Source organism: Cryptotermes secundus, unplaced genomic scaffold (assembly GCF_002891405.2).
Source record: "Cryptotermes secundus unplaced genomic scaffold, Csec_1.0 scaffold1025, whole genome shotgun sequence".
NCBI lineage: Eukaryota > Metazoa > Arthropoda > Insecta > Blattodea > Kalotermitidae > Cryptotermes > Cryptotermes secundus.
The window spans coordinates 930,016-956,756 of NW_019730118.1; the positions used below are offsets into that span (position 1 = coordinate 930,016).

Here is a 26,741-nt window from a genome sequence, read left to right on the forward strand (position 1 = left end):
GTAGATACATTAATATTTTCATGATGCTAATATGACTTGGGCTATTGTATGTACTAAAATATTATTTAAACTTCAGCAGAAAAAAGGCTCATAACACTATGCACTTGTGTAAAATGGAATGTGCAAAGGGTTAATTTTTGTCTGTACTTCATTTGTAGTGACTGTATACTTGAGAGGAAAATTAACCATGGGTGTGTGTGTATATGCACTATAATGTACTGTAATCCCTTAATTATAACATCCCATCCAAAGACTGTTAACACTTGTTCAAGGTACATGAACTGCTCTTCGAATTCATAGGATTGTACAAGTTCTTTTATATATGAAGGAAGGTAATAAGTGTTTTAAGGGTAGAAAAACATTTCTGTGATGCTGTTTGATAAAATGTAAGTTTCATATTAAGTGGAAAACAGTAGAGAGTGCAATCCCAGTACATGACACAGTTTCCACATGTTGACTTCAGTTCTTTCCACCATGGCAGTGGCAGATGTTGTATATATTTTTATTCACTGTACATGCCATCTATTAATTTAGTCACTGAATATTATTGGATACTAGCTTGAAATTCAGTCCATCTGAACAGTTAATCTAGTTACATATATAGGGAATTTGCATGTTTTGTCTGTCTAGAACACATACTACCACCACTAAGAATAGTTCTAGAATACAATCCCCTCATTTCCACGCTTTTTCTCTAGATACCAAGGACAAAGAAACATTAAGTTGTTAATAATATAAGAACAGATACAGTATATTTTACTGTTCTCAATTGTTTACAGTTAGTAAGGTGACCTAAACTATAAATAAGACAGTTGCCCCATACTCTATAGTTCATTGTCACATAGAAGGGGCTGAAGGAATCAGTGTTAGCCTTTGTTAATGTACCTTACTTTTACAGGTGCACTCAATTGCCAGACATCACCGTTGAAGCATGCTGTGGTAGAGTTGTTACAATGAAACATTCTGTTGGCAGGTGGAAGTCTAATTAGGATAAATAACAGGCACAAGTGATTTTTGCTAATTAATAATACCCATATGCTTAACATTACAATGTATATGATAAGTTTAAGTCGAAGAAACTTGCAACATCACTGTCTTTAAATCTGCTCTTTGCACAACACTCACCCACCTAAAGAGTTAACTTCCTTCCTATATCGTCTCCTCCAAGATGGAAAACCGTATATGATTTTGAAATAATATTCACCTCTTCTGTGGTCATTTTGATTACTGGAATGTACATAAACTCTGTATGAAATTCCCTTTCATTTCCTAAGCAACTATATAGCATAGAGACGAGATAATATAAAAACAGTTCTGAGGAAATAAGGCTTGATAATGCAGATTGAACTGGGTCAGGATCCAGTGCAATGGCCACATTTAGGTGATAATCACATTTAACAATTTTTTCTAAAACCAGAAACTTGATGCTGTTTCCTTAAGTTGAAACTCAAATCTCCTTTGCTCCCTTGTGTTGAAATAATTTTATCAGGACACAGTGCATAATATTGTGTTTGGTGATGTAACTGATATAGTTTGATGACCATCCAATTATGAACAGGGCCTGGCAAACTTGTAGTGCTGAATTGTTATGGTATCTACTTAATATACCTTTGATCATTCATAGTCATACTCAAAAAATACAAGTGTCAAGTCAGCTCCAAATATGTTATGCTTTTGAAAACTTCACAAAGTTCTGCTTCTCTTACATGTTTAGGATACAGAACCTGGAGGGTCTGCACATACTGATAACTTTATTTTAATCTTTGCTTCATAATATAGTGTTTTAAGTGTCTGAAGAAATATTGAGCGGGATCCAAAGTGCATATCAGATTTGATAGACTATGTAGGGTTTGAGATTCTCATAGTGGTGGTTATGAGTTCTTTCTTCTGGGATGTAACACCATGTAGCAACAAAGTATAATGGTGTTATATCCCAGAAGAAAGAATTCTTGATAGACCCTGTTTATGAAAATTTGTTCATAGCATTGTTGTGTCATCTGCATATACGAAGCTTAAGCCTATTGGCGTGTTCTAATCCCGCATTATATGAACTGATTTTTTAATCTCTGGAGGTATTCCAGTTGTCTTGTTCCTTGAAGTTCTTAATCTAGTAATTTCTGTACAGTTTTTATTCATATAATTTTTGTTGATCTTTTTATTTTGTGTTGTATATATTTTCTTATATCCTAGTTTCCTTGTCTATTCTACAGTAACCTGCTACTGGTCTCAAGAAATTTTTCTCTGCCAATTCAGTTCTGTTAGAATCTAACATTCCCAGCCATAAAGCACAGTTTGTAAAATATCAGTTTGTCTTTTTAAGGTAGTATTCATTTAACTGTCCCACATAGGTTGTTGGTTTTTTAAGTCCAGACTTCACAAAGTGCCTATTTGACAACACTGCAGTTAAAATCCCTAACCTATTGTGTATTATAGTTTCTGTTCTTCCTGGTTTTGCCTAAAAGCCATTATTCTTGTTAGGTTGTGCAGATTTTGATAGAATACACTGACAAAGTTTCACATAACTGGTGCTGGAGCCCTTGGAGGAATATTACATATAAATTTATTATCTCTGGAAACAAAGTATTGAAGTGGAGAGACTGTATTCTGGAATCAAGTTTTAGATTACAGACATATATATATATACCTATAAATAGACTGTCCTAGGTACAAGTCGTTTGTGTACACAAAAATACCATTATAAAGTGAAGTCTGTAATAAAACTGGATTAGCTTATCAGTTGTTCATATCTATTGTAAATTTTGTTTTCACCATAAAAACACTGAAAATAAATATATAATACAAAAGAAAATTAAGATAGTCATAAAACATTTAATGGCTATATAGTTACATTTTATTGCAAGCCATTAAAATGGCAACAACTGTACATCTGTTTGGACAGGATCACTTGAATGAAATCAAGAATCATTGAACCTTAAAAAGAAGTTATATTGCATACCTACATAATACAGTGATCATTTACACGCATGTTTGAATATATATTTCTCCAACAAACCCCAATTTGGCAACAGGTTAAATTTGTTTAACACAATTCCGTTTCATTGAAGTTTGTGTTGTGTGTAATACACACATAACAAGTTCAATGATGAGATTTGAACCATATCATAGACACTCAAGTCAGTGGCTAGTATACTGCAAAGTTGGGGAGCTGTAATTTTAATAATAATAAGGGGAAAGTACAAACCATGCATTTGTTCTCTCTGCAGAAGTTTGTTAGTGAAACTGTGCACTTGCCACAAAAAACAAATTTATATTGATCACTTCCATAGAGGGCACACGTACACTCAGTTAAGCATTCTAACAGAGACCATGTACTGTCATTCTTGTCATCGTATATTCTAGTTTATATCAAACTTTCATCCACTTCCTACTTAGCATTGTGTCACCTGCACCAAATTCGTCTTCCAGTTCCATTTCTGCAGTATTTGACTGTAAGCTTCTGTGGTGGGAAGAAGCAGCAGATGTCTATTAATACCCTCAATAAGGAAGCTGTCCTGTCTCAGCTTGTGCACCAGTTGTAGTGCATCCAAAGGACTCTCATAAGAAATTTCACTTTCATCCTCTTCAGGGTTGTAAAATTGTGGTTGAACAACTGATGCCATCATCAGTACTAGGGTGGTCCTTATTTTAAAGACAGCTGTGGCTGTATAAGGATATCTGATCCAGATTATATCATGTATGGCCCTGATAGGTGGAATTTATGTTCCTTTTATATGGATTTGGAAGGCCATTCTTGTCTGTAGATGAACGCCTTGCCTGCATCAGATGATGTCTCTTGCCCAAACTTCCACCTCTTCTCAAAACCATCTCAGCCTTTTTTATTTTTTGTTGGGCTGAAAGTAGTTTTTTTCTTGTCCAGTGCATCAGTCTTCCAAACACCATCTGAAAATTTTCACTTTTCTGCATACATGTATAGAAAGAAGTCATTTCACTGATGGCACCGTGACCCCATGTGCCCAGCTCTATGTATTATATTCATTGTCCTGTATTGCTTTTTGGTATAATGGTTTCATATACATAGTTTTATATATATACAGAACTGAAGAACTGTTGAAATATCAACAAAACTGTTAACTGTCAAATTGATTCATGCTGTTACAACTTTGTTGCAACTCTATCCTACATTCCTTTCAGAGCATTGATAACATCATCACACAGTGAAGCAATTTCATGATGTTGCAAGTGCTCTGCAGTTAGTATTGCATTTACAATAGCAATAGTTTCTTTAATAGATTTAGTTTTTAGCCATAATTTACCATTCATTCCAACTGCAATATCATATGGTATTTCACTTCCTAAAATCTTCAGCATCTGGCACTTTGGGTTTAATATTTTTCGTATCAGGTTTAAGCTGCAGGTGAAAATGAAGCCACCCTCTGGGAGAACACCCAATTTCCCTTTCTTTCCATAGGAGTCAACACAAACCAATTCTGGTTCCAGGTCTCTGCTTGCCTCAAGTAACTTTGCAAAGACAATATCACCAATTTGAACGTCAGGTCTGTTCTTCTTTGTTGCTCCTTCAAAAGCCAAATATGATAATGATGCTTGTTCACTAGACCCAATATCAACTTTAAATGTATCTCCTGATCTGTTCACTACAACACCAACGACAGTGTCTCCTTTTACTGGCACATACCGCTTTCGATGACTATCCACCCAATATACATTACGCCCTTTCTTTCTAAGAACACCGCTTGTTGTTATCAAAACTTCGTCCATGTGTCTACACAATCCTGGCCCAAGTATGAGTTTTCCTTTATCATTTGTATTAGGCGCTTGAATTACGTCGCCGGGTAGAACAACATCGCCAACGTTTACTTCCATGCTCTAATAATGGTCATCCAGTGAGGTTCTTTCAGTTTCACATTCAGCTGGCCAGTTCGGGTGCAGGGTTCTGCAAATGATAAAAAGATATATACTCTAACCTCAAAATCACAAGTCAAATAAAGTAGTACTCTACAAATGAAATGGCTACATTTCTGCTATAAGTGCTGTGTTTATGTAACGAATTTTATGAGAAACTTTTTCACATGCAATTCTTTTAATAAACTTACAGTTCTCCGTAATTATGGATATCCTTCTTGACGACTCTTGACGTTGGTTAGAAACGCACATTACCTCTTTCTGTTATCGACAAATTCGTACTATAACAATACGAACCGGCTCACTATCGATCGTTAACGATGGCCTCGACCGTCTCGATTTATAATCGATAGATACAACAGATAGCTACACATCCTACAACAGTTCGAACCGGTCTCACTTATCTGTGGTTTTTGATCTTGATCTTCTTGATTGTGTTCAAGTAGTACGTGTACACCTTCACACTGAATTCCGATGTCGCTAGTGACCCTCTCCTCTTCCTCGGTCGCGATCGAAATTACTGAGTTGCATATCTATCTAGCGGGAGAAGGAAGAAAAGAGAAGAAATACCTCTAGACTTCTACAGCACGGATGCCATGTTGAACCGGAACTGGACCAACGCCAACCAGAGACATGTGGTGATAAAACTAGCAGTGCACGGGTACCACCATAAAATATGTAAAAACATCACGACCCAAGCGAAAACTGCGTGTGCTCGTTATGTGATCAGTTCTGCGATGTATCACAAGATGTAAAAACAACCATACTAGGTTGGCAACACACGGATTCCACCACAAGATATGCAAGAACGAACATTTCCACGAAGCAAATGACACGTGTGTGTAAACGCTGTGATAAAAAGTGCAGTAGATACCACATTACCATATGCAAAAACTTAAACCACATCAATAACCGAATACAGTCGCGAATAAAAAAAAACAAACAAACAATTACTCTATGCACATTGTGCGCGTTCCCTTATTATAAAACAACCATAAATCTCTGTGAGATTATAGCAAAGGCTAAAACCCAGAATCTATGTAATGCACATTCGTGCGCTTTTCTGTTAATACTATCTATGATTGATGTTGCGTAAACTATAGCCGCTAGAACCGCTAGAACTATCTCAGTAAACATTACTTTTTTTTTCTGACGTGCGGTGGTTTTGTTGTCGGTTGTAGATTGCTAAGATCGCTAAAAGCAGACAAAATCATTGAACGTATATGCTGAAGAAAACGAATGCATGTTTTGCTCAAACGTGGTCAGCTACATCGCTGAGTACAGCTGACTCATGGTTTTTCTATAGTGTGATAAATCGTGGGCATCGTGGCCGATCGTGGCTGTGTGCGTGTGTATGAAAAGGCGAATGTGTTGAACATTGGGGGGAGTGAGAGGTTGGTGGTGGTGTAATGTCAGTGGATTGCGTGCAGAGAGTTATAGAAAATGGAAGGAGTAATCGTTTGCACAGAAGCACATTTCATTTGTGCAGCATTCATCTCGGTATGACAGACCGTGTTAGGGTTGAGTGCCTGAGCTAGTAAATAATTAGCTGATGTCACGTTTTGGCATTTCGCTGAAGTGAAGTATTTTAATGTAGCATGTTAACATTTACAGTTTTAAAGAATGTCGGAAAACTTGGATAGTAATCCATTCACAGCCCTTTTCAGCTCTATGAACGATGCCGAATCGTTCGCTCAGCAACAGATTCAGCATTTATCTAGCGCTGAGAATGCAGTAGAGGTGATACCTGAAACAGACAACCCTGTCAGTAATGTGGATGATTTGACAGTATCGCTCCAAGCGAAGGAATGTTTGGAAGTAAATCGGTTAGTGGAAGATGTTTTTAACGTGACACTGAATAATCATTCCCGCAGTGGCATGATTAATGACTTAGTTTTCCTCGAAGAACTTTCCACAGCTGTAGCACCTCAAGATTGGATTGACATTGAAACCCTTGAACATGCTCTTTTTGAACGGTTGTTATTGGAAGATCCAGCAAGACAAGTTATTGGTAGAAATGTTTGTGGCAGAGAAGGATCTTCACCAACCAATATGCATGCTACTCAAAAAGAAGTCATTACATATCTATTTGAATGCCACAGAAGACTCGCTATGAAATCAGGACCTGAGAATAATTGTCATAACAAGCTTATATCTCAGATGTTAAGTTTAGTGCTGAGAAATGCAGCCACGGCCCTAAGACAACCAGCGTTATTTGAGTCACAAGAGCTCCATTCTCAGATTTTGCAGCTGGTCAGTGACAACAGCATTTCAAAGACAGACCTGTGTAAATTCTTTGATGGATTAGTTAAGCAGTTTGTGTTAGATGATGGTGAAGTCAGTGCTGTAGACACACTTTGCCTTGCATTCACCTCAACACTGGATACTATTCATAGCGATTTGACCAGAAGTAACCTTTTCACATTTAACCGCTCATACTTAAGTTTACTGCATATATTTTCTAGTAACAGTCAGTTGGGTTCTGTTCTTATAGTTCACAGCACACCAAAGGATTCCCATTTAGGCTTGACATATGCAGACACCTTACTGGGTTCAATTTTGTCTTTATCTTGCCTACCGAAAGTACAGGATGGTCCCTATGAATTTTTTGAGAAACCATCGCTGCAAGTAGCTAGTGTCACAGAAGGAAACATATGGACTGCTACTGAAGCAGTGATTGAGAATTTATACATGATATTTCATGCTTTGTTGAAGCATTCAAACGAAGTTAGACACCAAACGTTGTGCTGGCTTGCAGATTGTTTGCATGCAAATGTAGGTCGAGGAAAGCTTTGGAACTCCCATGGCTTGAATATAGGAGCATCATCATATGTTTCTGATGGATTTATGCTCAATCTTACTGGTGTTCTGTTGCGCTTGTGCCAACCATTTTGTTCAGACACTGCAGATCCTATGTTACTTCGTGTTGATCCCACATATTGTGCTTCCGAAGTCAGTGATGATGCTGAGATGCGTTCAAAGGGTGTTCACATGAAGAAGATGGCTTCAGAGACGTGCCTTATTCCAGCTCCAGAAGATACCCCTCGACCTTTGTCAGAAACATATGGCTTTATAAGTGAATGCTTTTACTTGGCACATAAAGCTTTGGATTTAGGATTCAAGGTCACATTTGAACAGTTGATGAGGTTAAATCAAGACTTGGCTCGTATTCAGCGCGCCTTCATTGACGCTCAAAACCAAGCTGGGGCAAATTCAGATGTGGTGCAAACCATTGGTGAACGTATGGAACTAGAGATGACAAGGTAAACAGTGTTATGAAATAAAAAGTAAAGGTATCCCTGTAACAGGCCGTGGAGGCTCAAAGCTTTGTGAGATGACGAGGTTCCCACATTTTCTAGACAGTCGACTCATAGATGGCGGTAAGGTTGTCAGACTTATGCACTGGCTGCCCTTTACCCCAAAGAATATTCCTGGTACCAATTTCTGTTAGAGGCTGAGTCGACGCCAGGGCCTTAGTGCGGCTGGAAGGATTAGGTAAATTGAAGAAATCCACCGCATCAGGATTTGATCCTGTGACCTTCCGGCTTGTAGCATAGTGTCTCAACCAACTACGCTACCAAATTTAAAATTAGTATGAATGTTAGTAGTTCCAATTGGGGTATGATTTGCCTACCATGATAGATAGTTTTATTGACACAGAGCCTGGCTCACCGTTCTTACACCAGATTTTACAGTGTATGAAGTTAAGTCAGTTACAAGTGAAGTACAATGAACACTCTTCATGACTTTAACAACTTGTTAGGCGTTTTGCTAAGGAAGAAAACAGGAATAAGAGTACAACACAACATTTAAGAAAGCATTATTTATTTATGAGATTGTTTACATTTACTTTAAAAATTGGAGTGTGGACTTCATGTGTTCACGTGATATTTTACTTTTCCTAGATTAGTTGATATCACATTTGGAGTCCCTGGTACTCGAAGTTCTTTCAGGTAGTAATAGTAGTCTGATTTTCAAGCAACCATTTCAAACGTGGCTGTGACTGGTGTTTTAGGACTGATTTTGTAATAAGTGAACCAAAAGGATAGGTGTGGAACAATATTGTGAGGAGCTGCCCTTGCAACTGCAGTTCTGTGTATGTGTGGACCAGCTGCTCCAAAATGGAAGCATATGTCTAACAACTGTTAACAAATTCTGTGGCAATGCCATAGGACGGGTGATTATTACTGGCTTCACAGCATGACAGCCTGGTTTAGAATCGGGGAAGTTCATGTGGGATTTGAGGTAGATAGAGTGGCACTAGGGCAAGTTTTCACTAATAGTTCAGTTTCACCTGCCAGTTAATATTATATTTCAGCATCCTGTGGCATTGATACATCACTTGTCAACTTGTCGCTAATGCAGCACTAACTATTATAAAATGTCACTTACAGTCACATTTAAAATTCATAAAATGTCACTAAAATCACATTTTATTTAATTGTTGCAACAGTATTCATTCCACCAAATACTGTATTTTTCTCATCTGTCACTTGGGGCTGGTGCAGTGAGCCATCTATGATCCAAGTACCAAGGGCTCACCCCAGTCAGAACAGAAAAGAAGAATTATAGACACATTTTTACTCAGTAAAATTTCTGATAGTTAGTGGTGATACTTTTATCCACCTAGTAGCATAGACCCATTTTTAATTATAATGCAGTGCAAACACCTTGCAGTAAGAACACTTTAGCTTCCAGTGTTTGTTTTGTACAGGTACTTGTCACTTCGTGCAGCACTGTTAGAACCTCAGTCTTTGAGCAGGACGGCACAGCTTCTTGTGGCAACTGCAGTGTGGTTGGTGCAGGTCACATTGGATGTTAATTCTGATCAGTCTCCAAGAAAATATTACACACCTACTCAGTTTAGGACAGTTGAATTTCCATTACCACAAGAGGTGCCAGCAACACTGAGGTAAAATCAGGTTTATAATTACAATGTAGAAGAAAGCTGGAATATAGGTTATAAGAATATTAGAAATTCATTCACATTGTGGGATTTGTCAATACTCCAATAGACAAACCACTTCAGAAAGTTTGTAGGCCCTGAAAAGGGCTGTTCGGCTGGGATGTTTGGCTGGTGAAGTAGGGCTGCATACGCTGGTAGGAATGATGTTGGCTGCGGTGTGTTGACTAATGTTGCGGCAGCTGAGTTAGTTGTCTGGCCACAGTGCGGCAGTTGTTGGAAGTTGCCTGGTCACAGTGCGGCAGTTGATGGAAGTTGCCTGGTCGCAAAGCATGGTTGCTAGAAGAAGTCTGGTTGCAGAGCGCGGTGTTGGGAGTGGCGGCAGCTGCGCCAGTTGCCCAGTGAGTCGGGCAGGACCGCTGGAGAGCAGAGGCAACCGTCCCTGACGCAGTGAAGTGCCGATGACTCCGAAGACTGATTACTCTGTACAAAGTGTGATAGCTGACTGGCTGGTGTGGTCACTGACTGTCTGTGGCGAGCAATGTGCTCCGCCTTTTATACAATGCATGATGGAGGAGTGAAATATGCAGAGCACTGATTGGCTAGCGCGTGTAATGATCTGGATGAGGCTAGACAGCAAGTGCTATATAAATGCGAGCGTTGGAAGCAACGTGATTGGTTAGCGTGCGTGATGATGAAAAGTGAGCAGGATAGTGAGCACTGTAGAAATAGCGTGATAGTATGTGGGATGTTCCCACAACATAATAGACTTCATCTCCATTTGCCACAGTACATAAATGCTGCTTAACTCCTCTCTCTATTCAGACTCACAGTCTGATAGTGAGTTGAGTTTGCTTCAGTATTCCAAGTGAAGACTGCCCTTATTGGTGTGTTCACAATGAAAAATTGCAAAAATTCCCTTGTTAGCTTAACACCGCTCTTTTCCAACCCACCTTTGCTTGTATCAGCGCAGTCGGAATGGTGCTATCCCTGCTACACCTGTTTCTACCTTAGGACAGTGTATGATGGCTACTGGAAGTTGTCCTCACAGATCAAACTAAGGAAGATCGGTATAGGTACGGGAAACTAGCTGGGTCGGTTCGCATGAGTCTCAGGGTAGCAATGCCGAAGAAAGCGTTTTTCTGAGAGTTGAGCCAATTGACGTTTATTCACCTGCTAATTCACCACACTGTTAAATTAATGTATTCTTAGCTTTAAGTTACAGCGTTACACTATCGGCTAGCTATGTCTCGGAGCGTGNGTCCCAGACAATGAAATACGATATTAAAGATCACGATACATTTCCAGTAATATCGAAACATAAGACTTTTGAAATTTAAAATTACGGAAAATTTAATTAGAAATAAAATTCAGGTTCATCAATAATCATCTAAATAAATAAGGGCTCAGAATGATCAGCGTCAAACTCCCCGAAGTCGTAATTTGACAATTTAAACTTGAATTGTCCAACATTACGTCTTGCAGCCTATAGCTGATCCTACAGCTTATACAAACAAGTCAAACTACACAGAACTCAAATAGAAACAACAGAATGCAAACAATACAATACAACACAATAATTAACTCCCTTTACCCTTCTAGCAGGTTGCTTCACCGCCATTGGTGAAGGAGATCCAGCACCACTCTGTATTGATCAGTAACCTGCAGTGAGTATTTAAAACACAACATCTCTGAACATCATTACAAATAAATTGTGGAACAATACACTAATCAGTAGTCTTTTCTTCAGCTCATTCATATCAAGTGCATCAAAATCACCAAGAAATGGAAGTTAATACATAATTAATACAATTGAATACATATATAATTACTAATTACTATCTGGTTAATACGAAATTCAGCAGCGTTATTGTCATTTACATGTTCACACTTGAGGCATTCAAATTACCTTTATTACACTTAATTCAAGGCCTCTTTCTCTCACCAAGTAAGTTCTTAATGATTTCACTTCGCCTTAATCTGATCAAGTTTGACTCTATTTCAGTCACATCAGTCTTATTACAATCATCGAAATCTGCTAATACTCAATTACATGACATTTTTACATAGTGAATAGGCGTTTCATGTAGCACGTCCCACACAAACTTTCATCTTACAATCTTCATAAACACTCTTATGCTCTATAATTTAATAACAGCTAGCCTGTAACATAATTTTTTTTTATGATGCCATAAACATCTGCCCTTCCTTGCTCTAAATGTACACATTTAACTTCTGATTGCAGGATAGTCTGGGTTCATGTGCCCCACTGTCGACCTTTCATCCTGCTCTCCTTTGTTACATTGTTTACAACCTAACAGTTGACTAAGGGCAGTCATGTTGCTGTTTTGGCAATAGGTCTAGTACTTTTCTACAGTAACGCCTTAACGAATACAATTCTTAGTTGCTAAATCACTGTCAACATAAAAGTGCCTGAAGATCACAATTACATAAACACATTCACTCTGTCCTTCTACTCACTGGCAGTTGAAAAGGAGAAAAGAACAAGGGCTATGAATAAAGATAGTCCTCGGTCCTATTTGGCACACTCTGTAAGATGATTTCTTACAAGTTCATAGAATTCTTATTTAATAAATTCAACAAGCAATTTGGATTAATTCAATTTATACAAGTAAGGTTTTAAACTCTGCTTATTGAATCTCCCGCGTGCCTTCCCATTAAGTGAAAATTTTCGAAAATTGACGGCGAAAAAACATCTGTTAATAAACAACGAACTCAGAGGTCTCATTGCCCAGCGCTAACTTATGTGCCCTTACAAAACCAAACAAGGAATTCCAAAAACCATACGGCTCTTCCTTATATTGATATACGGGATTCGAAGTTAAACCAATTAAACTTTCTTTTTCTGACAAGGACAGATTCTGGTTCTTATAAATCAAAGTAGCCATATCAGTAGGAGAAATAGTTCTACAGTCTGGAGTGTCATCATTAGCTTTGTGGATATGAACTTCATCTATTGGGATCCCATCTAACCTGTTACAATCACTATGCCTCAGCTTCTTAAAATCATCATCTTCTTCTGCATTATAAAACCTGCCATTTATTCGGCTAATAACTCGAACTTCATCTTCGTAAATAAACTCATCATCTTTACTCCTGTCATCATTAGACATGCTCGCGTGGGTCTCACACCCTGACATAACTGCTTCGTTTACTACTTTCACTAGCGAGGCAACTTCAAACCTGCTGGGACCTTTCCCATTCCCTTCACAAACGTTTCCTTCCAAACTATTGTTACTATGGGATCCCTCAAAACTGCTTCGAACAGCTGTAAGTGGCTCTGGTTCACTCACTGGCGGTATATGGCTTTCGGGGGTCACTGATCTCGGTAAAGTGCTATTAAGTACACACTCATGTGGCAAAGAACTACTGTCATCTACCTCAGCTCTTCTCCTCTAGCTAAATCCTTGTTTTCTCAAAATTCCATCCCGCTTATACTTGATACATTCAGCATTAAAATCTATGATGAGCCCACAATCTCTTGCAAAGTCACACCCGATAATGACTGAGCCAATTAACTGAAGAGACACTAAGAACACGTTTTCAAACATCCTGTCCAATAGCAAATTCCAAGTACACCTGCTTCTTAAGCCGTTTTGTCCTGTTAACAAATGCTGTGATGAGGACTGCGTTATTTATTCCGATTTCATACGTTGGAAACCCTTTCAATACTAATTTATTGTACAATTTCTCAGAAATCACGGACACTTCAGATCCGCTGTCAATATAGCAATCTACTGCCTGGTCACCAAACTAACTTCTACATGAGGGCAGTTATTCAAATTTGCTTCGTTTATGTAGAAGACAGTTAATTCGCCCTTATCTGAAGAGTTAAATTTATATGCATCATTGTCAGAAAAGTTCTGGGCCTGAGGACCTTGCGTTCTCGTTTCAGACGGGCTCAAATTTTGGTCCGCAACTGATCCCGTTTCTAGTTTTCCGAACGTCTGTTATTTTCATTATCAGGCGCGTTATATACTCTGTCGTCTCGGGAAACTTGACCTGAATAAGGAGGTGCGTTGGGGTCTAATATCTGTCAGTTCGCTGAGGAAGACTGACGGTCAACTTCTCTGTGTCTACCATAATTTTGCTCAGCGTATTCTCTGTTTCCCCGCCAGTTCCGTCCTCGCTGATTGTACTCGTTTGGACGCGAAACAAAAGTTTGCCTTACGAAGTTATTGTTCCCTTTATACCTATTGTATCCATGATAAGGCTGAAGTCCATGGGGATTCTGAGTTTCTTGGGATTTAGGTACACGGTTCGAGTCTTGGTAACTGTCGTTCCCTTCTATTGATTCGAGCCGTTGCAGGAAATTGACCGCATCTTGAATTGAAGTTACTTGAACGGAGGCAAAGCTTCGTTGGATATGCAAAGCGAAATGGCTCATCAATGCATTAATCAATTCAACATCTGACATTTTCGGCCGTAAATAAGACGCTAATACCGCGTATTTCAGGAAATGCCTTGATAGCGTTAACCCATTTTGCTTGTTGTACTTATCTTGGTAGATCGACTTTCTTACATTTCCTTGAGTGACCTGATTCTAATAAGCATCAGCGAATGCTGATTTGAACTGACTGTAATCATGCAATGTGTGTGAAACCGCTGAAACCCAGTCCTTGACTGTAGGGTCAGTTATGGAACGCAAAGCGATCACGAGTTGCATTTCTTTTGGCACACCCTTTAGTGCGAAATATTCATCCAACTGTTTGAGGTGGTACATGGCATTAATTTTACCACGGTCGTCAAAGTACGGCAAGGAAAGTTCAGTGGGGTTCAAACAGCTGCCATGAGCATGAGGACTCACATTACTGCTCACAAGCAGGCCCCTTGAATCAGACACATTAGCATGCATACTCTCATTACAATTGCATGGTACTCCGTGAGTGTACTCCTCTCTTTCACTGTCTTCCCTAAGCTGCTGCACTAATTTGCCCATCTTAGCAGATTCATGTTGCAATTTATCATCAAGGCATTTACTGAAACTAATGTTTTTCCTTTCGAATTTCTCTGTCAATCTCTTATTCTCCAAGCGAACTTCTTCTCTAAATTTACTGATTTCGTCTTTGACACTTCTCTCTGTATCCCTCCGTAATTTCTCGTTAGCTTCTTTAACACTCTGTTTAACACTCTGTAGTACGCTAGCTAATATTTCTTGTAGCTGTGTGTTTGCATTGACTATACTAACAGGCTCCGCTACTGTCACAGTGCTAAGATCACCCTCGCTACAAATGTCTTTCTCCCCATGCCTATCTGCTGGAGTCTGGATTCGGCCGGTCTTAGACAAATGGATTTCACTAGCATCATGTTCATGACCCACACTAAGGTTTTCTGTACTTGGGAATTCAAATTGTTCCTGTTCTCTATACGAGCATCATACTTCACTTTCACTAAATTGTGTGTGGTCCTTCTCAAAGTCTATGTTTCGACTACTTAGTGCGCGGGTCGACATTGTAAACTAACCTGGGTTGTTATACTCTTAGTGCAGTGGCTGGTTGAAATCCTGTCCCCAATTTGCGTGCGGAGTGGTGTTGCGGCTACTGGGAGATGACGTCTGGTGGGTGGCAGAAGTTCTGGCTCTGACTGTATGCACATAACAAAGTCAGAAAACCAGAGAATGGATTTCCATGAAATTTTGTATTAAAAATTTTACTAAAATGTGACATCACATCCCAGTTTTGGTCAAAGTTGAACACATTAACAGTGCTATGTTTAAATCGTTTGACACTCTTAATAGCAAGTATTCACCGATGTGGTCCACACACTGGTTGATGGCCAGACACATTTAACCAGGACATAGTCCATGAGATACACATCTCAACGAAAAGCAGGAAGTAGAATACAAGAGGAGTGCCCCAACACATTTTACACAATTTTAAAAGTATTAAAAAAGATTAACAGCCATGGGAATCTGTTCTGTTGACCATGTGACACCATCTATCCACAAAAGTTGGCACTAACTTTGCCAACAAGTGGTCGTTGCTCGGTCTGTATAGTTTGCTTGTGGGCTGAAAGCCATGAAGAGTTTTTTTTTTTCTTTTAAAAATTACATATTATATTTTAACAGGCACAAAAAATTTGATTGGGATAGTAAACTTCTCAGACGTACAGCCCTCACAGACCATATAATACTATAGTACAGTGTAACAGTTGGTGCTAATAATCATCATATATCTGAGAGTGGCCTTGTATGACCAAAATATGTCACTGAATTTACATGAGAGCATGGAGTAAGTGGTGATTCAACCAGTGGCCTGTGAAGCTGCTTTGAAGACTTTGTTTTATGTGTGTTGCATGTGCATGCATGTTGGTGAAGAAAGTAAATTGGTACAGCAGGGTGCTTAAATACAATATTAAAGTTTGTAATATTTTATTGCATTATATTTCCAGGTTTCATAATCCATTGAACTAAGACTTTCTGAGTACAGAATGTAGTTAGTTAGTTATTACAGAGGGTGGGTTTCCCCATGCACTTAGACCTGTAGTGATCCATTGTGCTTCCCTCTATGATTTCTACCAGTCTCTATATCCTACCGGTATTGGTGCTTACCATCAGTCCCGCCCAGCCAGCGAGACCGGCTCTACTGGCTGAGAAGTATCTATAATGCTTCCCCCATCTACCAGAGGTATTAGAGACTGCTGTTGGGCAGGAAACGTCCGCAATTTTGCTCGGTGACCTCCTCTGGAGATATGAGGTTCTTTTGCGTGCCATAAAGCTACGACACGGGACCCACGGCTTAAAGTCCCTCCCGGAGGACTTGTTCCCTGAATTTTTCTGCCCTTAACACATTGCGGACCGGTGGTTTAAACATTTAAATCACCTTGGGGACCAGCGTTTTTAAACCTACTACCCTAACTTGTGCACTGTTCACTTTAAAAATTAATATAAAATCTCCTAATTAATTTTATGAACTGAAATTTTTGGAGAACACTTACCAGAGCTCGTAGAAGTGCTTGTGCATGTCATATCTCTGGAAACATTCCCCTTTGTGAAGAGGCATTACGCAGAAGTTGCACATGTAGGCAGTTCTATTCTTGTTCTTGTGCTCTGCGCGCACACGGCACTGCCTAGAAGGGTGTTTCGTCTTGCAATATTCACTCTTCACAATTTTCATGAGAATATGTTTCCGTATGTCACCCGAGATTCGGCCAAGGGGGTCTACTTGAGGCCTCTGGCGGGTGCGAACAGATGGCTCCAGCTGCACTACGTCTGTGCCTGATGCAGGTACTGCCGCCACCATGACGTCAGTAGCCCAAGCTTTTGCCAGTTTCAACAGAAATGCTTTGTATTTCAAAGTAGAATTTCTGTTCACCTTTTTGAAAACCGTAAATGAATTGAAAATTGCACAGTTTATAAGCCACAGTGCAACTTTCTTNAATAATGCAACTTCAGACACGTCCGTTGGGTCCAATGGCATTTGCTTCACCCCCGGATAACCAGTAAACTTTCCCAAAGTGGGGGTTTTGTCCACTTTATCCCATGTAGCTGTCCCGACGCTCGCACTTTCAATGGAGCTCTCACTTTCACTTGACACATTTTGGGCAGCCCTGTGGCCCCCGCCACTGTCACTGTCACTGATAATGGCCTCGCTATCAGAAGACGAAGCAGTTCGCAAATCTGATAGCTCATCGGAGAACATATGTAATATTTCCTGTCCTCCGAGAGATCGCAATTGCTTTCGTCTCTGAACTGGTTGAACTGGTAGTTGCGTGGTTCGTACGTGCAAGCTTGGATTAGAACAAATCTACTTTTGTTTAGGTTGTGACAGGAAATGACTCTGGTCGCGTTACTAGATAAGGCAGCAATCATTCCCGAGGTCATCTACGCAGTAGTTACGATTCAACAAAGCCACACAGCTATATATAGCGTTTTGCAACATAACATGACCGTAGAGGGCCATATGGCCCACCCGGTCCACAACGCTTGGAAACGTAGAGGGCCATATGGCCCGTCCGGTCCGCAATGTGTTAAAAATTCGACGACCTCCGCCGGGTATTTGAACCTGCGTACTACGAGTCATGAGATGGGAACGTTACCTCTAGACTACGGAGGCCGCTTGGTACAGAATGTAACTCATTACCTTTCTAATTTTAATTAGGTTTTAGCTGACATATATAATGAATACAACGCAGATTGGTTAATAGAACTTTTTTGAAGATGTGAATCATTCGTGTTTACAGCTGTGTGCCTGAGTTCCTGATAGAGAATTTAGCCAGTTTCCTGAGTTTCATCCGTCGTTTCAGCCCAAGAACTTTGGAAGAACAAGGTTTTGCTCTCCTAGATCCCATACTTACACAAGTGCTAGTGTTCATGGGTTCTCCACAGCGGATGCGAAATCCACACTTGCGGGCACATATGGCTGAATGCTTGGAATCCCTCCTTCCACATCATGATGAAGAGCCACCTGCATTGAATCCAAACCCCCTTGGCAGCTTTTACAGAGAAAGGCTCTTCAAGGCACATCCACATAGGAAACAGGTACATAGTGAAACAAGATTTGAATCTAGGGAAACAATAGAGGTTAAAATGTAATGGAAATGTATGTTGCTTTATGTAGGAGATTATGCTCATTTTACTATAGTATGTCATGTCCTGTTATGTCATAGTAATATTTTATGACTTACTTTACACAGTCTGTTTCTGGAAACCAGGTCATAAACTGGATTGTGATAAAGCCTAGAAGTTATAATGCAGTATTATGCACCAAAATTAATTCCATCTGACAACTTTCTGTTGGGACCTGCAGTACAAAATTCCATTATAGCGTGTAAAGTAGTTTTGCAGATGAAATGTGCTGACACAACCTTCCTGTCATGCATGTATTTTGTGTATTTTGCTTAAGAAATGTCATTCATGTATTTTATGTATTTTGCTTAAAAATTATTGATATATTTCCCATTTTTGGTTTTTTGAAAAAGGTTGAATGGATAAAAATTCCTAAGATCACTTAAGAATAGTAAACTGTTCATGCCATGTCAAACAGGTAGTTGAGAGGAAGTAAATTCATCATATGTTTGTACATGTTTGTTATTTCAGATTGTTGAAAGTCTGCTGGATGTTTTTGTAGGAATTGAAATGACTGGCCAAAGTGTAGCTTTTGAACAGAAGTTTAAATATCGCCGGCCAATGTACATTTTGATGGATTATTTGTGGCAGATAGAAGAACATGCAGAATGTTTTCAGTAAGCATGATACAGCTTTATGTTCATTTATGTTTACTTGTTTCATAAGGTTTCTTATTCATTTACAATGAAATAAAATATTTCCTAACAGAAAGTACCAGTAAGGGGTAGCTTAGCACCAGAGTCATATTTCTGGATTTTCCACATTCCTGATTCTAAGGTATGTATGATGGATGTACTTGTGCCAAACTCAGCATGTGACCATTTCACAGAAGCATGTGTGTCTAATTTCACAAGTAACTGCATCGTCTACTTTATAATCAGTGCAAAATGTTTTCTTTTATCAGTCACATTAGCCACTGGGCTTGCTGCTGGCCTTTTAGACATATATTTGGTACAAAGAAAGAGATTAAGCTATTTAGTAATTGCTGCCAACTTGCCAGTTTAAATAATTGCCAGATTTCTTGATGCCATGGAAGAGGTGTATTGCCTGTATTTACTTTAATTGACAGATTCTGTTGTCCTTGATCTTTTTTGGAAAGCTGACAGATGTCAGACTCGTGGAAAAATTTTCACTTTTGTGGAATAAAAAATATGTGGATATAATAATCCAGATTCTAAACATGATGTGTTTTAATTTCATTCTCTCTATCCAAAAATGTTCTGTATGTTGTAAGAAATTTCATAAAAGGCAGTTAAAACTGCCACTTCTTAGTGGGGTGGAGACTGGGTCCACTTTGTACTGTGACCGCTACTGGCCTTTTTACCAGCCCCAGGTAATAGATGATGGTGACTGTGGAGCAATTGGTGGAATGAAGAATGGCAGGGGGAACCCGAAGAACTCAGAGAAAATCTGCCACTTTGTCCACCACAAATCCCACATAAATTGACCCAGGCTTGAACCCGGGCCACCGTGGTGAGAAGTCAGCAACTAACCGCCTGAACTAAGAACTTCCACTTAATATACATGCCAGATTTTTAACATTTTTCTGATTATTTTTAAAGAATACATCTTGTATGCAAATCACCTGCTACTAGGATTTCTGACTGCTATTAACAGAGGCTGAAAAATGCAATTGCTCAGTTGTCTCAGGCAAATGATTTTGCCTGGCATTGAGCTGAAATTGACAATAGGCATTTTAATAAGGTGTAAGTGCTATTTTTCTGTGCAGTGTAGACAGTGAAAATAAAAGTATTTTTCTGGGGTGGGAGGAATCATTGAATGCATACTTTGAATATTAGTTTTAGATTTTAGTTCACAAAGTTCAGTGGGAACAGAAGCTTCCGGCAAATAAGTTTTGAGACTGATTTTTTAAATTTAAGAGTTGCAAATATTAGCAACCTAGAATTTTTCCAATGAATCTCTCTCCAATTCTTTTCAGTGTTTCCAGTGCTTCGGCCAGTGTTCAAAACAGTTTTCAAAATCCTGAACAGGAATGTCTGCCAAAATTTTTTTTCTCAAATGGTTTAATAACCTCACCATGCAAGAAACACTTTCCTTTGAGTACAGTGTTGATTTTTGGAACAGCCAGAAGTCAGCTGGAGCTTAGCCAGGAAATTATGGCAGGTGATGCATGGCTAAGAACTGCTAAGAACTTCAACACTTGAAGCAAAGAATGTGGTGGCACGTTTTGGTGAAGAATCAATAAGCGATCCACATTTCTCCTGGCTTGCACCTCACAGCATCAATAAGCCTTTTCATCATCTCCACGTAGAAAGTTTGATTAACAGTGGTTCCTTTGGGTACAAATTCAAAGTGGATGATACCCCAGATGTCGAAAAAGCAGATCAATGTTGTTTTGTTCTTGGACTTCGACATCTGTGGCTTCTTTGGCCTGTTGGAATTCATCAACCTCCACACTAAGGACTGGCGTTAGCCTCAGGATTATACTGATAACACCACGTTTCATCACCAGTGATACATGATCCAAAAAATCATAATCTTGAAGTTGTTCTGCAAAGTCCATGCACAAAGTGAGATGTCTGACCTTTTATTCCTTTGTCAAGTTTTGCGGCACAAGCTTCACTGCTAACTTTCTCATTTCAAGATCCTGTACTAGAATTTTCATGATAGTCTCATATCAAGATCATCAGGTATCATCCTGCAAGTTAACTGGCAGCCAGATCGCTCAAGTTCCCTGATTTTTGTGACATTTTTTTCTGCTTCATTATGGGAGCAACTTGTCTTTCATCATCTTTCACGTTTTCTCTGCCTTCTCTGAAACGTTTGTGCCACTTAAGAACATAACTCTTGCTCATAGTAGATTACCTAGAAACCGTGTTTAACATCTCTAATGTTTCACATGGCGATTTCTGCAGTTCAACACAAAACTTCACATTCAGTCTCTATTCTGTCATATGCTCCATTTTCACGTCTGGACAGAGTTGATGACACAGTGATCTAATGAGCCCATTTTCAATAAATACTGAATGCGGCTTATCCAAAAATTCCATGTGAGTTGTGTCTGGTTGTGTCACAAACATTCTAAGTAACAGTTTTGCCAGATTGCCTGGCATTAAATTAAAAATGAATCTCAAAACTTATTTGACCAAGCTTGTACACTTGACATAGTGATTTCACTATATGTGAATATCTTTCTTATGGATAGCTTTGTTATATAAAGTTCATTTATATCTTCATAATGGTTTTTTATTGAACTGACATATAATGGGATAGGTAGTTGTATTCTGCTATAATTCACAGAAACCTGGCGACTGAAGCTGAGGCCAATATGGAAGCAGTCACTCCACCCTTGTTCCTAAGATTTCTGAACCTGTTGATGAATGATGCAGTGTTTCTGTTGGATGAAGCCCTTTCCAACATGGCACAGTTGCGACAGATGCAGACTGCGAGGGAGGCAGGGGAATGGCAGCAGCTTCCCATTCATGAGCGAGAACAGAACGAAGGATATTTGCAGCACATTGGCATGATTGCAAGGTTTGTATGTTTTTTATTTCTCAGCAGTTTGTAACTGGAGATAGAACTTAAGATACATAGTGAGGAAGTAGGTTGTGAGATGGGAGGTCGATGGAATTCGCTCAGACTCATGTCCATTGGTGGGCTTAGGTACTCGTGTGTTGGTTAGTTGCCAGAAATAATGGTGGGTTTCTTTATCGTTGGTGGTGTTGGTGGCGGAGGCAGCAGGAATGGTGGTGGCAGCTATTGAACTGTATAGTGCATTATAAAGGGCCTCACTTGCATAATCTCTTGTGATTATGTCATGTTTATATTATGTATAGCTTTCATTGCTATGGAACATATTGGAAACTTCCAGGTCTTTACCCTATACTATTCTTACAGTTACTGGCTATTCCTGTATCTGATTCCAATCTGTGTACACATCTCACCCATTTTTACATTTTCCTTTAGAGTAGTAGTTGTATCTTTGAAAAGAAGTCTTAGTTGCAATTAATGAACTGCCTTGAAATAATTTCCTCACAGTGGTTTAGGCATTTGTTACATTTTAAATTATTCCTCCAACCTGCAGTTTACGTTCTAAGATAATGTAATGGCATGTGTATTCAGCTGTTTTTCACCTACCTGAGATGGATTGCATTTCAAATAAATGACAGTATTAGCTTGTTACAATACTTTCTTAATAATACAAATTTTACTGTGTAACTCTCTCTCTCTCTTTTTTTTTTATTTACTTAGTGGGGGATGGAGTCCAACTGGGTCCATTTGGCACAGCGGCCACTGATTGGCCTATTGTCGCCTGCCCCAGGTGATTATAATGATGGAGAATTTGGTGGAATGAAGATTGGCAGGGGAAACCAAAGTACTCTGAGAAAACCTGCTCCAGCGCCACTTTGCTCACCACAAATCCCACTTGATCAGACCCGGGATCGAACCCGGGCCACCGCAGTGGGAAGCCAACAACTAACTGCTTGAGCTATGACGCGGCCATAACTCTCTCTTCATAAATGTTGTATTTATTTCCTCACACAGCAGGAGTATGTCAGTGTCTGTTTTGGTTATTCTTACACTGAAAATTGCAATATTTGTCTGAATGAAACAGCTTTGATATATGATGTAATGGAATGTAAATGTTGAAGTTATGCATTAAGTGATTATTTTCTTTTGCAGATTTGACAACATTTTAGGTCGTGAAACAATCCACACTCTTGAATTTTTAACATCAAAAATAACGTCAATATTCTCCCATCCGACCATGGTGGATCGTATAGCAGCAATGCTCAACTACTTTCTCTTTCATCTTGTGGGTCCAAAGAAAAGAAATTTCAAGGTACATATACAGTCACTCTTTAACTATATGAATGTATGAATGGATGTAGCAAGGAGATGTGATCAGTGTCATCAGAACCTTGATTTTACTACATTTACTGACTTTTTGGACATTATCCATCATCCCGGTTTTTATTTACACATGTTTTGGATACATACTCCAACAGTCTGTAGTAGAATGCCTAGACATCCTTTTTATCATTTTGTATTTTACTGTTTAGTATTTTTTTTATTTGAAGTGAAATATGTTGTATCAATGAAGGTGAACTATGCAGATGTTGAAGGCGATTTTTATCTTCGCTATTGCAGGTTAAGGATCAGAAGGAATATGAGTTTAATCCTGCCAAAATTGTAATGGATATATGCAAGATTTATGTTCATCTTCATGAGAGTGATTCGTTTTGCTTAGCAGTTTCCCAAGATGGACGCTCATACAGCCCTCACCTATTCACATATGCAGAAGATGTACTGGGTAAGTTATATGAATATTTACTCAGCATATCCCAGATTCAAATTTCAGCTTCACATTTTTTCTCTCCTGCAAAGCAAATGCCAGGATAGTGGCTTAAAACAGACTGACCATTTCTTGCTTTGTGTTCTTTCCAGTTTGTAACTATCTTTTTATTTCATTCTGCCTCATATCCTCTGCTGTTTGTAAAACATTGTTAAAAATATGAATAACTTACGATAATCAGGATAATATTTGTTACATTTAACACTGTTTTGGCAATGATTTTATGTCATCTGTGTTCTGTTAATAATTATGTACAGTTGAACCTCAATATTACAAGAATTTATAAAATTACTATAAGTGTTTGATGTGATGGATACTAGTAATTGGTTGAAACTTCCAGTTATTTATAATACAGTATGGCACTGAAGTTTAAATAATAATGTAATAAAGTTGTCCCTGTGCTTAACTAATTAAGCATTACATCATGAAGCCATATGGGGGAATGGATGTATAGATCCACATTTACTTGACCTTGGCACTAGTTGGAGGTGAGTGGTCAGTTTTACGCCCTGGCCATTTTACCCCCAGGAAAAGAGCCCCTAGTACCCATTGGATAGAAGATTGGGTGGGCCCCAGAGCCGGTCTGGACGATGTGAAGAAGAAAAAATTCTTGACCCCAAAGCGATTCAAACTCCAACCCCTCAAGTCGCCCAGCCCGAGCCAGTCACTATACTGACTACACTGTCCAGGCTGCCAATAATAATGTAATATAATAATAAAATAAATATATAATAATATTTTTTCAACAGGGACAACTTTACCTTTTTCTTCCTTGGAGTGATCATCACAGGTACATGAAAATAAGAAGGAATAATTCAGAATTTTCCTTGTCTTCAGCATATTGAAACTGAAGAGTTAAATATTTTCTTAGACTTGCATAACTTCTTCTTGCTCACTGACTAGTAATTAGGAGCTGTTCTTTATGAGCAAATCTTTCATGCACTATTTTCTGTGCTCCTACAAATGTGGATAATTCATGTTCCACTGACAAGTCGGATGCACATTTCACTCGTAGGTTATAACAGAATATAATGACATAAGATCAGTAGGTGTCATAAATTCCACACAGTTTCTTCTTAATACTTTTTTTACTTAAAACTGTTCATCATTTTTTTTTTTGTGAAATGGGGCTTCTGTAGATCTTCCTGAGCTATCTTAGTAATAATATGATCATTGCTGTAATGAAGTATTTTGGATTATTTTTTATTGACATAAAGCATGTTAAATATTAGAAGGAAACCATTAAAGTCAAATTGTGCCAAAGATAACAAAACTTGACAGAGTGACAGTATGCATTAAACAGTGCTGCTGTATAGTGGAAATGTTTTTAGCAAAGGCAGTCCATAAAAGCCAACTTCATCAGAAATACATAATTTCTCTTTTTTTTTTTCAGATAGCACCAGGTATTGTAATGATCATTTCCTTGTTCATTGCTGAGCAACAGATATACATTACTTTCATCATTTGATCATACTTGCATATAACAGTTAGTGACTGAGTGATTTGTCCCTCAATTAACACATTACAGATTTCAGGAATAGCTATGTTTTCAGCATTGCCACTATACACTCCATTTTACCCCATATACAGTTTCTAATCTGCCCTTGTATTAACATGCAGCTGCACATTAATTTAAATGATCTAAAATCACAAATGGGCACAAAATTAAAAATACACAATTTACATCTATAACACAGTTTCCAGTGATATGCTCTTGTGTACATTGAATCGCAATTTCACAGATTATGCTCTTTATCAGTACAGGATATTTGTTTTTGATAGAGCTGGGGACTGTGATGCCAACTGGAGCATAGGTACTTCTTCCTGCCACCTGTGGCCATACTCATAACTACAGACAGCAATTGCTCATATCTAACGGCAGAATATGAACAAAATGGCAGGGTTTAGGCCTTCTTCCTTTCTTTTTAACGTCTTGAAGTAAATTGTATAAGGTACATGAATTGTGCCTCCATCTTACTCAGGAATGAACATATGTAATCTGCAATAATTTTTACCTGGGTCCAGTCTTGTTCTTGTACACAAGTGCTTTTTAATGCTGTTACTGATACTACGTGTTTAAGAATATAATTTTCCTCTAAAAGACAGAGGAATATAGCAATAAAAAAAATATTGCTTATCAGATGCCTGAATGTTTCACTGAAAAAAATAAAAGGTAATGTGACATATGCAGAATATCAATTTTCAACTTCATTCATTCATCTGTAATCTGTCAACACGACAGGTCCACAGTCTCTTCCAGAACAGTTCCTCCACTTGATGCGATCTAGAGCTTTCTCCTTCAAATGAAAATAACCTCTTCTGTCCCCAAGGTCATCCAGCATCTTCTTACGTCTTCTTCCTCGTCTTCTTGTCACTTCTATCCGCCCCTCTATCTTTCCTTCAATAACTCCTTTTAGAAGGCGGTTACCGCGTAAGATATGACCAATCCAATTAGTCCTCCATTTTCTTATTTCGTGTAGGATATACCTCTGCTCACTGACTCTAAATAACACTTCTTCATTTCTCACATAATCGGTCCAACTGATCTTCTCCATCCTTCTCCAATACATTTCAAAGCTTTCCAGGTGTTTCTGATCTACTGCCCTAAGTGTCCAAGTTTCAGCCCCATACAAAGCGATGCTCCAAATGTAGCATTTCACTAGTTTCTTTCTCAAATTTAAGTCCAATTTGCTGGTAAAAAGATTCTTCTTCTTGCTAAATGCAGCTTTTGCCATGGCAATCCTAGATTTAATTTCACAAGTACACCTTCCGTCATCTGTTAACAAGCTACCCAAACATTTAAAACATTTCACATTCTCCAGTTGTTTTTGGTCTATCTTTATTGTGACTGGGGTTGGTTATCTCAAAATTTTCATTACTTTTGTTTTTTCCACATTCATCTCCATGCCGTAGCACCTTCCAATTTCGATTAGTCTATCAATCATACCCTGTAGCACAGTTTCTTCCTTAGCCATTAACACAAGGTCATCCGCATATTTCACAGTTTGAATAATTTGCCCTCCTAATTTGAAGTCTCCGAGCCCGTCCAGAGC

At 38.7% G+C, this 26,741-nt stretch overlaps 2 protein-coding genes across 3 annotated transcripts in view; one reads left to right on the plus strand and one right to left on the minus strand.

Annotated features, from left to right (window-relative positions):
• Window positions 1-5,472, minus strand: LOC111866289 (exosome complex component RRP40). Its single transcript, XM_023855096.2, has 2 exons — window positions 5,073-5,472; window positions 1-4,912 (listed from the first exon to the last, which is right to left on the minus strand). The coding sequence occupies exon 2, from the start codon at window positions 4,840-4,842 to the stop codon at window positions 4,138-4,140; it is 705 nt and encodes a 234-aa protein (XP_023710864.1). The 5' UTR covers window positions 4,843-4,912; window positions 5,073-5,472; the 3' UTR covers window positions 1-4,137.
• Window positions 5,473-6,203: 731 nt separating this feature from the next.
• The window catches only part of LOC111866288 (ubiquitin conjugation factor E4 A), a 25,238-nt gene continuing 4,700 nt past the window's right edge, over window positions 6,204-26,741 (plus strand). The window contains exons 1-7 of one of the 2 annotated variants that reach the window (XM_023855095.2): window positions 6,204-8,144; window positions 9,596-9,793; window positions 18,050-18,284; window positions 18,843-18,988; window positions 21,633-21,866; window positions 23,016-23,175; window positions 23,484-23,646. In XM_023855095.2, the coding sequence (XP_023710863.1) occupies window positions 6,505-8,144; window positions 9,596-9,793; window positions 18,050-18,284; window positions 18,843-18,988; window positions 21,633-21,866; window positions 23,016-23,175; window positions 23,484-23,646 (2,776 nt within the window). In that variant the 5' untranslated portion in view covers window positions 6,204-6,504. Of the gene's footprint in view, window positions 8,145-9,595; window positions 9,794-17,986; window positions 18,285-18,842; window positions 18,989-21,632; window positions 21,867-23,015; window positions 23,176-23,483; window positions 23,647-26,741 lie in introns of both variants that reach the window. The other variant, XM_023855094.2, reaches the window with a different exon arrangement.